This window comes from Micromesistius poutassou, assembly GCF_964030765.1.
Source record: "Micromesistius poutassou genome assembly, chromosome: 2".
Lineage (NCBI taxonomy): Eukaryota > Metazoa > Chordata > Actinopteri > Gadiformes > Gadidae > Micromesistius > Micromesistius poutassou.
The window spans coordinates 11,160,954-11,177,447 of record NC_140272.1 but is presented as its reverse complement, the minus strand read 5'-3'; the positions used below and the strand labels follow the sequence as shown (position 1 = coordinate 11,177,447).

Sequence of the window (16,494 nt, the reverse complement as noted above, 5' to 3'; positions counted from 1 at the left end):
TCGCAATTAATTGCATTGTATTCAAATTATAGATGTCAGTTTAATTTGTCATTGCAAAATTCCGGAAACATCTGAAATGAAACTTCCAGTGCCGTTGAGTTAGTCAGTTAACGCCATAGTCTGTAAACTCCTGCCATTGGAATCTTTAGGAAGAACCTGCAAGATCTACTAGGTCTGACCCACAAGCTGCACTGCCATGTGACGTATGTTCTGCTGTGGATACATCTGTGCTTTGGTAAAAGCCATTACAGTAAGATCCTCACAATTTATTCTTTAACACAGCTTTGCAGTGTGTAAAGTTCATTTGTTCAAGTACGTAATTATAGTGTTTAATCACAAGTGTCTGGGGAAATAATAAGGCTTTGGAAAAAAAAAAAAGCCCACTCTAAAACAATGTGTGTTTACAGTAATTGCTAGTCTGCAGTGAGTAGAACAAGCACTTAAAAGATCCATCCAGTCCTATTAACACATGCAGTGTTAATACAGCAACAGTAATTCTCTTGCTCCAAAGGCGGCATACATTTTTTCCATTTTACAAACTGAGCATTTTCATTTCAACACAGTGGGACGAGACATCTGACAACTGCTTTTTAATCTTTTGCCAATTTTCATTTGTTCCTTAGGCATTCTCTCTCTCTCTCTCTCTCTCTCTCTCTCTCTCTCTCTCTCTCTCTCTCTCTCTCTCTCTCTCTCTCTCTCTCTCTCTCTCTCTCTCTCTCTCTCTCTCTCTCTCTCTCTCTCTCTCTCTCTCTCTCTCTCTCTCTCTCTCTCTCTCTCTCTCTCTGGTCCACTTCAATAGCACCTGGTCTCCCTCCAGCAGTGTGTTGGAAGGTTCCTGCCCTTTGCTTAGTTAAATGAAAGCTATATTTAAAGACACACCATTCTGGCATATAGTAGCATAAGGTATTAGACTACATCCTTCCTTTAATCATACAAACCAGTTCTATGATTAACTTGAATGGTGCTATTTTTCAAAGGCTTATTAATGCCATAATAATAATAAAGATAAATGTATATATATAGTTGATAATTCATTACTCCGACATATGGCACCATTTAAATATGATAATGATTTACCAGCCAAAATAAAATGTAACATTGTATCTTCAGTTTATAAAGTGTATTTTGTACAGGTATGGTTGGAGGGTGACACTGTTTATTATAATCTTGAAAGGATTCCTAGCCAAATCTGGGGATTATTGCTTTATCCATATAAAGCCCATAGTAAGGATTTAGACTGTGTCCTGTATACTGTAAAACGACAGAGCAACTGAAAGGAAGATAACTGTCTTTTAGACGGTTGCGTGGGTAGAAACAACAAAACAGTGAGAGTCAACTGAGGCAGTGTTGTTTGCTATTTGTACCACACGGTACGGCCCTTCTGGTGAGCAGCAGTGTCCGCCCTCTGAGCCACTTCATCACACAATATGTCCCGTCTTTCGTGGCTTTCAAGACCACATGTATCTCTGGTCTGTGTCTCTGGAGACACACAGTCACCGGTCTAGCACAAGTCACGCTCTAAATGTACGTTTTGACGATGATGGGGAAGGCCATGGACGACGATAGTGTGTTGTTTTTTTAGTGAGACATTGGCGAGCTCGAGGTGCAATTAATCAGTTGGTTTATTTACTGTTTGCTGAGTTTTTGAGTAGTTAAATGAGAGAATGGAAATGTTGTGGGATAGGATGTGCGTCAAGATATTTCCCTCTCTTGTTGACGACTATGAGCCAGCAGGGTTTACAGACATGCACACAGCTTGCTTCAGCAATTTCTCTCCATGTGCCATGCTTTTTGGAGCTCCTTCATGTGTTTGTATGAAATCAGATTTCATTACAAGCCAATTTTACAATATCCCGAGGGAATATGAGTGTGTGGCTGTATTTTGGACACATCCAATGTCTTTCAACACTTCCAAACATCGGTTCTCTTTGAATATAAAATGGTATTTCACCTAACAAACCCAACAACCTGAAAATAGAAAATAGGCTTTTGGTTGTGGAAGTCAAAGTGGGAGGTTGTTGTCCTCTGTTCATGTTTTCTCGTGTGCTCTGCGGTGATGAAACCACTCCCATGTATTCTCCTCTGCTCTGATGAAACCACTCATATTTGACAGCATTTCAGAAAGGGTTTGTCACAAAATGTCCTCCTTCCGGCTCCATGAATGCCAAATGGATCTGTTTGGAATTCATTTGTGTGGGCAGCTACTAATTAGCATCAATATAAACTACAGTTGTCATGACAACACTCGTATACAATGCCCTTCAAGACGAAAATCAAGGCAACACACAGCGCCTGCATTAACATTTTGCTGTAATGGCTCACACATAAGCTTTCATATCTTTGTTTTACATTACATTGCGGATGTTTTTTTTCAATAGCTCATATCTTTCTAGCATCCGCAGTTATCTTTTCCCCGGTCTGCTTTGGCCAGGGAATGAGGTTTTCTATTTACACAAGGTTTCTCCAATGCTCCACAGACATCAGAAAACACACATAAACCAAAAATAAATTCTCGGCACAATAAAGGCGGAAGAAAAGAGGAATCAGGGTTGGTAAATTGTGGGACACTTTCTCAAGTGTGTACTACTCACACACACCTTTGCACACACATCCACACACCTATGCACATACACCCCCACACACACACACACTTGGCTCACCCACGCATTCACCAAGACATGCACACACACACACACACACACACACACACACACACACACACACACACACACACACACACACACACACACACACACACACACACACACACAGACAGTTCCATTTGATTTGGGAAAGCGTGGCCAGATGCTTTTCTTTATGATACGGTTTCATGTTCGGCCTTGCTACCCCAAATAAACTGCCAGATGCAATATAACTCCCCCCCTCACCCCCAGAGTATTCATGTGTGTTGTGACAAACATGGGTCCGAGGCCAATGGGCCGGGAGACATACAAATCTGCATAGCAGCAGAGCAGGACCATAGATGCAAATGAGCTCTTCAGCTAACTCTGGTATAGAACCTGTACTGTACATGGTCCCTGTCAACTAAACCAACTAAAGTGATGCTGGTTTACACGTCTGCTGCGAGCTGATGAATTTCTGTGTATTCATCTGAGATGAATAGGTGTGTCTCGGTGACGTAGGAGGGGCGGAGCTCGTCTTCTGCAGCTCCGGGGACCTGGTTTGATCCCCATCCATCTGCCACTGCAGAGTTTCCCAGCGTGGGACCAGGTTTTTGTGTTGCTTTCCACCAGGCGCTCCCATTTCCAAGACCCTCAGGATGGATTAATTGGAGACCCAGAATCTCACATGGGGTGTCTAGTGCACCTTTATGCACTGGGCTGCGTATAGGTGCAAACGGGGTGTGTGTTCCACTGTGTGTGTGTTCCACTGTGTGTGTGTTTGTGTGTGTGTCTGCGTGTGTGTTTCCTTATATCTGTCTCTATCTTAAATAAATAGGCAATACTATTCTCCTTCCAAATTAACTTGAGTCCTAAAGTCCCTATATTTGGACGTAGTTTCACATTAGCCTTAAGATAGGGCACTTCTATATACATTCAGGTTATGATCCACACAGAACCTGAGAATAGTCGTGGAATGTGGGCGTCCCCAGCACTAGCAACCAAGACCAGGAATTAGAATAGCAGACTATAAAAACACGAGAGTTTTGTAAATCACTCATATCTTGAAGCCTGAGGAATCCACCCACGACTAAGTTCTTATTTGAGTCCTAACAAAGTCAAACACCATTTCCCCATTGGCTGTCTGTTGCAGAAATACCTAACTCTTGACACAGTGAAAACCCCACCCTCTCGTTTTCTGTTCTGCATGTGTGGTGGCTGCAGCCCTATGTGAAGATATTGGATCCTTTTTTTTATGTTCTGTGTGAAATAACGTGCAAATACAGCAGCTCTTATTGCTGGCATGAGAGTTGGCATTTCTTGAGTTCTGGTAATTATGCCCAAGGGCACTGTGGGGGATGCAGTTCTCCTTTACCGGGAAAATATGCGGCACAGACTATACCCAGAGCACTGATAGGAAAGTTTCATCTTTATTTATCTCTCAATCAATCTCTCGCACAAGGGAAAGAGTCATACATTAATTTTAAATGAGAGATGCAGGAGCATCTGTGTATAAATAAGTAACATAAGTTATTTCAGTAATAAGCATTAACTTACATTTAATGAATAATTGAGGAATGGTGTGTTAATCATTTTCTAATGGTGTTCATGTTAACTGTTCATGTTTAACTAAGGTTATGGTCGTCATGTAAACCAAAGTGTGCATCACTTGTTAGTGGTAGTAGATAGTAGTTCTAGTAAGATGATGTACTAGTGCAACCAGAGTAACTTTAGCCAACAAGAACTACGATAAAATAATAATAATAACCAAACATACTTTCCCTAACCCCTATGCTAATGATATATTAAGAGACTTATTACTGCTTTACCCATTGTTAATTCATGGTTAATAAAGGTACCATTATTGATAAGTGTAACCGACTCATGAATTGGGTTTGAAACGGTGTTAGCCAGCTGCTCCTGCTTATGATAGCTACTAGATTAGAGGTTGCCTACATCATGTTCCTGGTCCACTTGCATCTTAACATAATGCTGTCTCTGTTTTAGTGTGTTGCTGTGATCATGACTAGACACCTGGCCATCCCACCTGAGGGCTTCCAGGTTTTTCACTGGAAGGAGGGCTTCCCCCCTCCCCCAAGTTTTTTCTGGCCCTTTGGGGGCTAGGGTAAGGGGGGTCATAAATATATGGCCTCTAAGGGCCCGTCCACACGGAGCCGATTTTTGGTTAAAACGCAGATGTTTTGCATCGTTTTGGCCGATCGTCCAAACGAATCCTGTAAACGCATCGCATGCAAACAGACTTTTCTGAAACCAGGTCCCAGGGTGAATAAATTCACAAACGCAGCCCTTGAGTGTTCGTCTGGACGGCCAAAACGCATACTTGCGTTTCGATGATGTCATCGCCACACCCCTCGAGCGTAACCTCTTGTAACCTGATTAATCTTGGAATTAATCTAGATTAATCTATATTAAAATTGCTCATTTGAATTCTGCCGAAGGCATTCATAGTATGCGTGTGCTACCTAAATAATGACTAAAAGTAAGTCTTTGAGAACGGGTTTCTCAAGCCAGGTGGCGCATTAGACCAGGGGCTCATCTCCTGTTTCCAAAATGCATCACAAACTCTAGTATAACTTACTACACGCTTACTATCACAAACTCAAACGCGGGAAAATATAACGGCGCCGGGACGTGCTCTCGCTACAGGTCCACGGCACGCTCGTCTCCGGTGCGCGTCGCGGCAGCCGGGGCGGCGGCGTTGACGGCAGACGGCTGGTACGCGTCCGCCTACCGCCGTACCAAGGCGGTTAGCTCGGAGGAAGATTTGGATTATTACAACAACAACAACAACATCAACTATTTCGACGCTCTGATGTCACGATCAACCCAAAACGTGTCATCGCTCACCCAAGTTGTTTCTATTATCATTGCTACATTGTCTCTAGCATATGGCGCGATTATGGACAGTATATTTTATTAAACACTCAGCTTCTGGTTAGTTCAACTTTGAGAATAGATTAACGGCGATATTTTTTTTATCGCCCGATAAGAGTCTCGCGTTAACGCAGCACGTTAACGCCGATAACGGCCCACCACTACGCAAAATATTATGCTCCTGTGCCACCACGCTGAGAAAAAAAGACTGATGGACAACCACATAAGCCACATTTTACAAACAAACAACAGCCATGCGTGCGCCAATTGAGACGATCAAAAGGGTTGCGTTAACGCTTTATTACTTGAGTGACGGTTTCCGGTGAATTTCTAAAACTAAAACAGCGCCACCTATACGCCTGGAACATGAAGTAGCGTGTTGAGTCGTATTGAGATGGATCCGTGTGGACGCAAATGTTCTTGATACGATGCCAGGGAAAACTGAGAAAAAAAAGATTGTTTTGGTACGTGTGGACTTGGCCTAAATCCCTTTGAGTCTGTGACTGGGATTAAGGGCTATTAAAATATATTTGACTTGACTTGACTTGTTTTTCATACTTCAGTTCTAAACCCTTTTGTTGGCAGTAATAGATGTGACTTGAAGGGAATCACAAAGGATTTGAGGATTTTCATTATCATCATTCATCATTAGGTTTGAGTGACGCCTTTTCTTTGAGGGATTTCTGCAGCTTTCTCCTTCAATACACAAATAGTTGCAGTTGAGCTCTTTAATTACAAGGTTGTCATCAATCTGGGAGAAAGAATGTGGGCCCAATTTTCGCTGCACAAGACAAATAAATGATAAATGCATGTCACTTTATTTTGGGCAATGCATCATTGATACCTTATTCATTCATACATTTATTCATTCCAAGCCAAAGGTAAGAATAATATTTTCAAGGCACCATTAACATTTATCAAGCATATGCAAAGCAGACATTGAGAACACTTGGGGTGGGTTACAATGGCAAGTAAAGAACAGGCTCACTTCTCTAATTAGCCTTCAATGCTTGCTAGCATAAAAGAAATACAGGAATCAAGTGCAAGGTCCATTCTACTGACTTCATTGAATTATGAAAGTGCCAAAGTAAGGGGGGATGTGTCTTAAACTCCTGAATCAATTAACTACCCATCATGGATCTATGGACAAGGTTGCAAATTGGCCTGCCAGTTGAAATGCATATCTTAAATACTGAAGCTGCTACCTGACAGATTTAACCCTGATCTATTGAAACTGTGACCCTGTCTGTGGTTGCATCCTCGGACCCGCATTCTGTTCCTGTGTCATGGGACAATACGATACGGTAATATTTTATTGCCAGAGCATGTCTGAAATTTGTCTTGCATTGACAAATGTAGGCCTACCTTGTCATCATAAAGGGAAAATCCTAATGCTAACCCACATAGCTGTGTGTGTATACGCTCAATATACAACAGTTGGGAACCAATCAGATCGCTTGATTTAAGCCCCCCACCTTTATAGATATATATAACTAACCCTACTGCTTCTGTCCAGAAAATAAGGTTTTTGTTTGAGATTCTTTTACCTTTGCGTTATTTTAAAGAAAAATCAGCAGTTGGTTTGTTTGTTCTTAGACTACCTTAGGTTTCTCATCCATTCACCTCTTGGTCAGTGAGATCTGTATTATGCTGTCTCATATGCAACAACCATACAGCCCTCGAGTTATGGACAAGCCTCCTGCTGTGTGTGCATTAAACATTTACTCAAGTGACCATAAAAACGCCAAGGCTAGGACTACACCATTAGTACAGGAGGCAAGACACTGGCCATCCATATGAGGGCCGTGCTCCCCCACAGACACACTCATTAGTTTTTTTGCCTCTGTGCGTGTAATGACCTGCTGCTGGCTGGCCATCCATTGCAATGGATAAGTACATTGCATGCACCCCCCACTCCCATCTTCGTGTAGGCAGGGGGCATATAAACAAGGTAAACAAGGATGACTTATGTCCGGGCAGAACATGAGTTATACAAAAAAGTATCCTTGTCTACTTGTGAAGTTGACAATGGTACTTGAATAGTAAAGGTGTAAATATTAGTCACTGCCTAATGTGTGCCTGATCTACATTTGATTACACACAAAAAAAGGCATAGAGATAATCTTACTAAGTCACTCTGTATGTTACATGTACATGCATGTTACAAATGGAAACATGGATCCACCTGTGATTTGAACTGTAATGTCAAAATATGTTCATGATGCCCATTTGCATGCATCAATTGCGTTTGCATGTTAAATAACTTTGCTGGTTGCTGTGCGTGAAGAACTTAATGCAAATGTATCTGCATAAGTTGTAATATAATTTAATGCAAATTGGTGAAAGGAAACACATGAAAAATGCACTGCAGTGCCCTCTGTGAAGAACCAAACATCAAAATTATGTAGAGTAAAAGAAGATAGTTACTAGAAGTAAATTACTAGGGTGATATATTGAAACCAAGTAGCCCAGCAGTACACATGGGGGCAACCGGAACAACTCTTCTGTAAGCTCAGCACTAAAACACATCCCTCTAGGTAGTTTCCTGGAAGCCAACACCTCTGAGCCCTGGAGGAGTAGATGGAAGCTATACCACCCAGATAGCGCTAGTCACAGCAAGAGGGCTGGCAGAGGGACACAGACAGTAGTATGAAATACAGGGCATGATGCTAGGTTCAGTTATACAGTGTCGGTTAAAGCCACAGTCAAATATGCATTCATACAGTGGATTGAAAGAGTGCGATGCAATCACAGCAACAATGCTAAAACCTGCCTAATACAGAGAGAATAAGCTGTTGTCACGCTCATTCCTGTGAAGGCTCCATGCAACGTTTTCAAAAGACGCCACATATTGATCACAGATACTGAACATTTCTTTCAAGTATAAGAATGTCGACATAGATAAACGACAAGAAGTGGTGCTGGATAGGGTGGATTATTCTTCTGAGATGGGGAGACAGAACACAATGAGAGAGAATTTACTGAGGGTTGTTCTGTCAATTGGCACAAAGGGTTCAGGAGAAGTGTACATTGCTTCTGTTGAGAAATGTCAAAAAGTCGAAGCGTCTTTGTAATTCCTATGTAAAGCAAATTTGCACAGAGCCCCATTTCTGTCAAAGGAGCGACAGCCCAGCATGTAGATAGAGTTATCACTGTAGAAATGACAAGATAGGCAATGACTGGAACACATATTCACACTCACTGAAACAAGTGACAACCTAATGAGGAGTTTGTTTTGCTGTGGCAAAGAATACAAATACAAGATGCTTTGGCAAAATCCCATATCTCTTGTTTGCTGTGAGACAGGTGTAGCCAACAGCAACAAGAACAGCAACACATATGGTTCTTTCTGAATATAATGTTCCTGTCAGCAAAACCATGCTAAAGACATGATCCTTAGATCAATATGTGGTCAGTGGCCAACGTGAGCAGCCAAATATCAAGGGTGAGCGGAGAGAAAGAAAAATGCAATGGTTGCTTAGTATATTTGAATTTAAAAAATCAATCCAATATTTGCTTTCAGGCTTACCTCAGATGGTGTTGTCTGAATCTGGTGGCCAAAGTTTCTGAACAAAATAATGAAATGTTAGCGTCTGAAAGCATGGCCATTGCGACGCAAAGACTGTTTCACAGTCTTTGCCGTGACACAGAATACAATTATAAGATGCTTCCAAATCCATGTTTACATATTTTATATTCCAAAATCCCCATCCATCCCCTATCCCTCCCTATCCCTCCCCTATCCCTCTCCTATCCATCCATCCCCTATCCATCCCTATCGCTCCCTATCCATCCCTATCGCTCCCTATCCATCCCCTATCCCTCCCTATCCATCCCTATCCCTCCCTATCCCTCCCCTATCCCTCTCCTATCCATCCATCCCCTATCCATCCCTATCCCTGCCTATCCATCCCTATCGCTCCCTATCCATCCCCTATCCCTCCCTATCCATCCCTATCCCTCCCTATCCCTCCCCTATCCGTCCCCTATCCCTCTCCTATCCATCCATCCCCTATCCATCCCTATCCCTGCCTATCCATCCCTATCGCTCCCTATCCATCCCCTATCCCTCCCTATCCATCCCTATCCCTCCCTATCCATCCCCTATCCATTCCTATCCCTTCCTATCCCTCCCTATCCCTGCCTATCCCTCCAATCCCTCCCTATCCATCCCTATCCATCCATCACTATCCGTCCATCCGAACATCCCCTAGCCATCCCTATCCATTTATCCATCCATTCCCATCCATCCCTCCCTATCCTTTTATCCATCCCTCCCTATCCATCCATCCATCCCTCCCTATCCATCCATCCATCCAGCCCTATCTATCCACCCATCCCTCCCTATCCATCCATCTACCCATCTATCCATCCATCCATCGACCCATCCATCCATCCCCTAACCATCCATCCATCCATCCACCCATCCCCTAGCCATCCATCCCTCTCTATCCATCCATCCATCCATCCCTATCCATCCATCGATCTATCCCTCCCTATCCATCCATCCATCCATCTATCCATGCATCCATCCCCTTGCCATCCCACCCTTCATCATTATCTGTATCCACTTGTTTATTCTCTATCCACTTGTAAAGGTCAAAGTGGTTAACGCCTAACCAGAATGTGAATGAACAGAAGACATGGGGGGCATCACGCCACACAGTAGGACACCAATCCATTACAGACCACACTTTTGAGTTGTCGTGTGTAGAATTTAGTAGCATCTAATGGATTGGACTAATGCCATGAACATTTTCAGTTGGTTGAAATCTGCAATCTCACCACTGAATTGTACACTTTAACAATTAATTACACCACTTGAAAAAAATTTTGATTGAACATTAGAGATAGTTACACCTAGAAACATGAACAATGTAGGGTACAAGTTTGATTGATATGGTCTTGGAACATTGAATTTTACATTACACACACATCATAATAATACATTACAAAATGAAGGATTATCACATCATGGCATTCTGGATCTCAAGTCCTTACTGCACACACTATATAACGATTATTTATAAAACGACCATACTATACTGTATTACGCTACTAAACACCAAACACTACAAATATCCTACTGTCAGGTTAGTGGCGGTTCTAGACCATTCCATCCAGGGGCCCAGGCTGGGGTCAGCGGTTCTGTTCAATGGGCTGTAATGTTAAGAACCATTGGCCCTACTCCGGCCAGCCCCTTTAAGAACCAGGGTAATTTTTGTTGAAAACTAAAAGTGTATTGCAGTGTTAATCCATCCTTAAGCAAAGAAAGCTAGGATTTGCAATTATTGCCCTGAATATAAGAAATAAACTATAAAATGTTTGGAAAGAATCACTCGGACAGGAATCTAGAACTTGATTGAGAACCCTGAATTGGGCATGCTCATTCAAATAAGTTCTTCACACATAATCATTAATAAAATATCACTAACAGTCACACAGGTTTGCAACCTTTCTCCATTTCAACAACACGTGCGGGAGCTGAAGTGCGGTCAGTGTCGAGGGCAGAAGGTGGTGCACGGCTTAAAGCCTGTCGGCCACGCAGGATAATGTCTCCTCCAGCCAGTCAGCCAATCCCAGAGCGGCACTCAGATCTTCTCATTTGAGATAAAAGCAGGCAGGCTGCCGCTTTGGGGCACTGAGAAGCCCCCTCACACCTACCTCCTGCCAATTCATTCCCCCACCATGAAATCCTTGTGAGCGGCACCTCACAGAGGAGTGGGCTACAAGAGGCAGTGGACTGTCAGTGTTAGCCAAGGAGCTCACATCAAAATAACTCTTAAACTCTTAAAAAATGATTAATCATCACCACAAGACATTTCGAAGGAAAATGCTGGCTGAACCCTGAGGGTTGTACTACTATTGCAGTCCGAGGAATTCAGTTGTAATTAAACAGTTTTTTTTTTATAAGAACATGTACAGGCTATATATCGATTTTAATAGTAACTTTAATAGTAATAGTAAGTTCTTATGAATAAAAAAAAACACTCCTATTTCAGATAATTGAGATGGAGATGATAGGGTTCAAATTATAACATTACATCTAGCAGTTCTCATCCTTTGAAAGGTATATGCATTTTAACCGTTTTTTACAATTCCATTATGAATCAAATCTTGGGGAGATAGAAGTCCAAAGCCACAACAAAGTTTTGATTTAGAATATTTAAAAAATGAAGGCTGGCCTGTAGCGATAACAGCCGGCCACAATATGTTCCTGAAATATTTATGACAAACTTATTTTTAAATTAAACTGTTTCTGCTTTGCATATGCATATTCTCATTATGAGCCAATTGGCTAGAACACATTTTTTTTCCATTACTAAATCATCAGTCATATAAATTGTTATAAAAAAATTATGAATTACATCCTGCATATAAAATGCCTATTTATATATGAGTTGGGTGTTACTCAGAATTATGTTTCCAATTCGAATCCTGTCTAAGCATATTAGTGTAGGCCTAAGCAGAGCTAAAAAGTCAATTTGAAGCTTTTTAAGTACGTTTCCCTTCTATGTTACTGACCCTCTGGACCGTAGAATATCACTCAACGATACGAACTGTGATGAAATCACAAAGAGGATATACATTTTCAGATTAAGATGAGATTCTAGAATTTTTAATGAAATAGTAAGCAAAGTTTTCCTAACAAGGATTCTCTGAACACAATAAATACTTCAATCAGTTTTTTAGTTGTGCATCTGTATCGACCTCCAATTGAATAAAAACAAAACAGGGAACAAATCTTAGCATATACCATTTAAAATGGCACACCACTGTCCTCTGTTCATCACAGAGGTAAAAAAAAAAACCTGATATAAATCTCATTCGGCCATGCTTTCCTGCACCTCCATTTCAATCAGCAAACGAAGTAGCGGCAATAAGAGGTGATAAAACTCATACATTTTAACAAGCCCACTCAGGCACCTCTGCCCACTGGGGCCCTTGCTAGATCATTGACTGTCCGGCCCCATCAGCCCCTGGGCTGCAAGACGCCGCAGGGTTAATCAGTGTCACTAATGGATGCCAGGCCGCCAGTAGACACGGCCATTACCGATGAAGGGTGGGATCACAGGGGTGTAAAACGGTACAGTCACACAGAGAATCAAGGATAGCTTGACAGCTTGGAGGAAGTGGAGGATGAAAAAACGTTGGTTCGTGAAGGACATTCTGTTTGGTGGCAGAATGGAAAATGAATTACAAGTGTTGGAGTGTGACCAAATAGTCAAATGCAATATGTATTTATACGTACTCTGGAGTTTGCTCTTAATATGATTCAATAGAAGTGAAACATATACATGTATTGACATTAATCCATAGATTGTCAGCTGGGAGTCATAGTTTTGTGTTGTCTCTTTATGGTAAACTTTCCAAGCTCTTTCTTTGAGTCATAAAATGTCTGACATCAAATCTCTTAACAGTTAATCTTCATGCCTCACATGAAGCCTCCCACGTTAACATTTGTAAAGCTCAAGAAATCTACCTGGGCGGTAAGGACAGGAATCCCTGATTACAAAAGAATACAATCTTTTCAATCAAAACATCTGCTTTGTCACCATAATAAAAAAAAAAGCTGAAAGAACTGAGCAGCCATCAACCATCTCGCAATGGGAGGGTCGTTGCTCTGACTGTTGCCAGAGCTGAATCGTGGCCTTCATTGAAATGCTAGGTAGCAGCCGGCCGGATGGACCGCCGCTGCATGCAGCTGTTGCGCTCAGAGCTTCGGTATTAATCTAAATCAGTCGGCGCCAAACTACCTTTACCCTCAGACATGCTGAGATAATAAGTTACTTCAGGGGGACGGAGGGCCAGGGCGCGAGCTGTGGACGTGTGCAGCGAGGTCTAGCTCTGACAGCGTGTCATGAGGATTTGTTGGGAATGGGAAGGGGTTGGGGTGTATGTGTGTTTGGTGAGCATCGCCTGGAAGCCTAGGCTGACAGAACGACGTGAATTGTATCACTTATTCTTAATAAATAAGAATAAGAACATGACAAAACAAGGACAGGACAAGTTCTTGTTGTATTCTAAATGAATTTCTTGAGAACAAGAAATACATGGTGAAGAAATGAAGTATTGCTGTAGAAATTTGCTTTGAAACCAAACATGTAACAGAAACGGATATCCCTTTGTCAGAAGTCCCAGCCTCTCTCTCCCCCCTCGCCGCTAAACCCATGTAGGCCCACTGAAATGAAATGATTTGCACATCATCACAGAGACCTCCTATGGACCAGAGACCATGGGAGTTTGTTAGCAGCTGCCTGTACGGTGGACTGGGACAGCTTTTGGTGACTGATGCTTTGCACTTCGAGTGGAACAAAGGGCATCTTTCGTTATTTGCCATTTATCACTTGAGTGCAGGACTGCGGCATGGTGGATATGAGTCGATTATAAAGCAGAACAAACACTTTCCTGGCATTGACAGAGTGTCCATTGGACCAAGTGACCATACGCCTGTCAGCTCTGCAACTATACATGCTTCCAGTCAATGGAAAAGGACATGTATATAGGGCTTTTGTCCTCACGAGATGACAACCGGCACAATTTCTTGTGACTTGTCAAGAGCAAAGGTCACACCGATATGGAGGAAATTAATTCTTAAGTGCAACATCTTAAAATGGTGAACAATACATTCAGTAGAAGTGGGCTGGTACCCTGACAGACAAAATACGGTACAAATTGTATTTGTGTGCGATCTCACAAACTGATGGAAATGGCAAATATAAGACAAGTTTGTCTAGAATTGGTTCAGTCTCACTATAGGTTTATTTTTCCATGGTTGAACAGCATTCTCCCCTTCTGTTCCATTTCACATTCTTGCTTAAGGAACACGATGCATTCAAACAAACAAATACAAAATGTCCAACACCTAGCATCTGTCCTTGAGATATGTGTTCATGTTTGTGGGAAAAAAAATATTGGGTGAAAATGTTTCTTTGTCTCAACTACATCAATGGCTGTCTCAGAGGGAGGCACATTCATCTTGCCTTGTCTGCCTGTATCTGTAGGACGGTGTGTGCGTGTGTGTGTGTGTGTGTTCTCCACTGTGTGTGTTCTTGTTTGATGGAGGTAATCATTTCTTGGAGATGGGTGCCAACACATTGCCCTGTCAGGGGTGTCTCTTTACGGCCCCTCTACGGTCCACAACCACCCCCCCCCCCCCCCCCCCAATCTCTCACTATGATTTTCCCCTCCACCGGTTTTCAATTTAGAGTGTTAAAAGTGGTGTGGTTCCTTTGAAAGACACCCAGCAACACACTCCGCGTTTCCTGTCAAGGTCATCAGCCTGAACCCCTGGTTCCAGGGTCCACCGATTGGCTGACCGACTGTGAGATGGCTGTGTCTGATTGGACAGAGGTCAACCGACTCTGTCCTAATCTATCCTCCGATTTTTTAGGGAGAATCGATCGTTTCAATAATCACTTTTTTTTTCTTTAATTTTTTTTGTAGCTGAACAGCTGATCAAAACAACAGACCTCCTGGGACAAACCGCCTCAAAACTACAGACTTTGTAGTTTAGTTTTTCACACACACACACACACACCCCCCCCACACACACACACACACACACACACACACACACACACACACACACACACACACACACACACACACACACACACACACACACACACACACACACACACACACACACACACACAAACACAAAGCTGAATGTCAGGACCCAGCTGTGCAGTATCAAACCAAGGCTATGGCTAAAAGAAAATACTTTTACTTCTACAAACTGGAAACTGGAAAATCTGACGATAGATTAGGACACAGTTGCAACTTTCTATATTATATTGACTTATGAGCACTTGTATATGATTAACAGGGCCGGGAGCTTCATGGACTATGTGTTAATTATACCCTTTTGAATAAATATGTCTAAAATTAGTAACGCTGTAATTAGGGCTAATTCAGGGCTAATTCAATTATAATGTCTTATAATTTGCCTGGTTTCACTCTTTATGCCATACATTACATTTATTTAGCTGCGTCATAAGTGCATTCAACAATGAAGATAAAACCATTGTTAAGAGTTGCCATGTTAACGCGTATTTTATCCCCAATGGCCCTCCATGTCCCTTGGTGCCCTTTCCTTTAGCACTTTGATGTCAAGAAAATAACACCACATGTGAGATGAGCCGAGATGAACATGGTGGCAAAACATAGGATTTGTCACCTGCTTTCTCTAAATGAGGGTCTTATTTTAGTAACAATTTTAAAAAATGGTGTAGACAGCTATGTTCACGACCATATAAGACATATTACCACGTTTAAAGCAAAAGAAATGGGTTTAGGGTCAAATGGCTCTTTAAACCAACAATGCAACCTGCTCCTATCTCATCGTTACTCTGCTTTCCTATAAAAAGTGCCCTTATTTTTTCTTTACAGTTATGCAACATGTAAAATGCATGACCATAGTGGAGAAGGCTTAGGGTCTGTCAGGATCTGACAGAGATTAGGCAAGGCAAGGCAACTTTATTTATATAGCACTTTTCATACACAAGGCAGACTCAAAGTGCTTCACATATAAACATTGTCATACAATAAAAGAAAATAATAGATAAGTAAAAAGTAAAATAGCAAAGTAAAAAAAAAAAAAACATTTTAGAAAGGCAAAGTTAAAAAAAATGCATTTTAGAAAGTGAGAAAATAAAGGCAAAGTTAGTAATAAAATAAAAAAATTGATAGAAGCATTGTAGATTTAAGATTTAGCAGAAAGTGTTGTGGATAAAACCGACATAATAATACTCTAACAAAATACGAGAGATCGAGAAGGACTAGGGTTGAATGATCAAGGCTTTAGTGTCACTACGGCAAAACCTGAGTCGTTTGTCAAAGAACTCGCAAACTTTCCCAAGCTTCACATTATATTCTCCCATTGTCTGACCAGCCCTAACATGCTCTTGGCCAATCACAATGCTCTAAACTACAGGCCTGTCCCATTCCCAGTAATTTAACAAGAAATACATAA

General features: G+C 41.8%; 1 protein-coding gene across 1 annotated transcript in view; it reads right to left on the bottom strand.

The window, feature by feature from the left end:
• Positions 1 to 16,494, bottom strand: part of LOC311339432 (keratin, type II cytoskeletal 8-like) — a gene marked incomplete at both ends in the record, with an annotated part of 38,323 nt that overhangs the window by 2,509 nt on the left and 19,320 nt on the right. Inside the window, one exon of the mRNA XM_084464823.1 lies at positions 1,365 to 1,479. Within this exon, the coding sequence (XP_084320949.1) occupies positions 1,365 to 1,479 (115 nt within the window). The remainder of the gene's footprint in view (positions 1 to 1,364; positions 1,480 to 16,494) is intronic.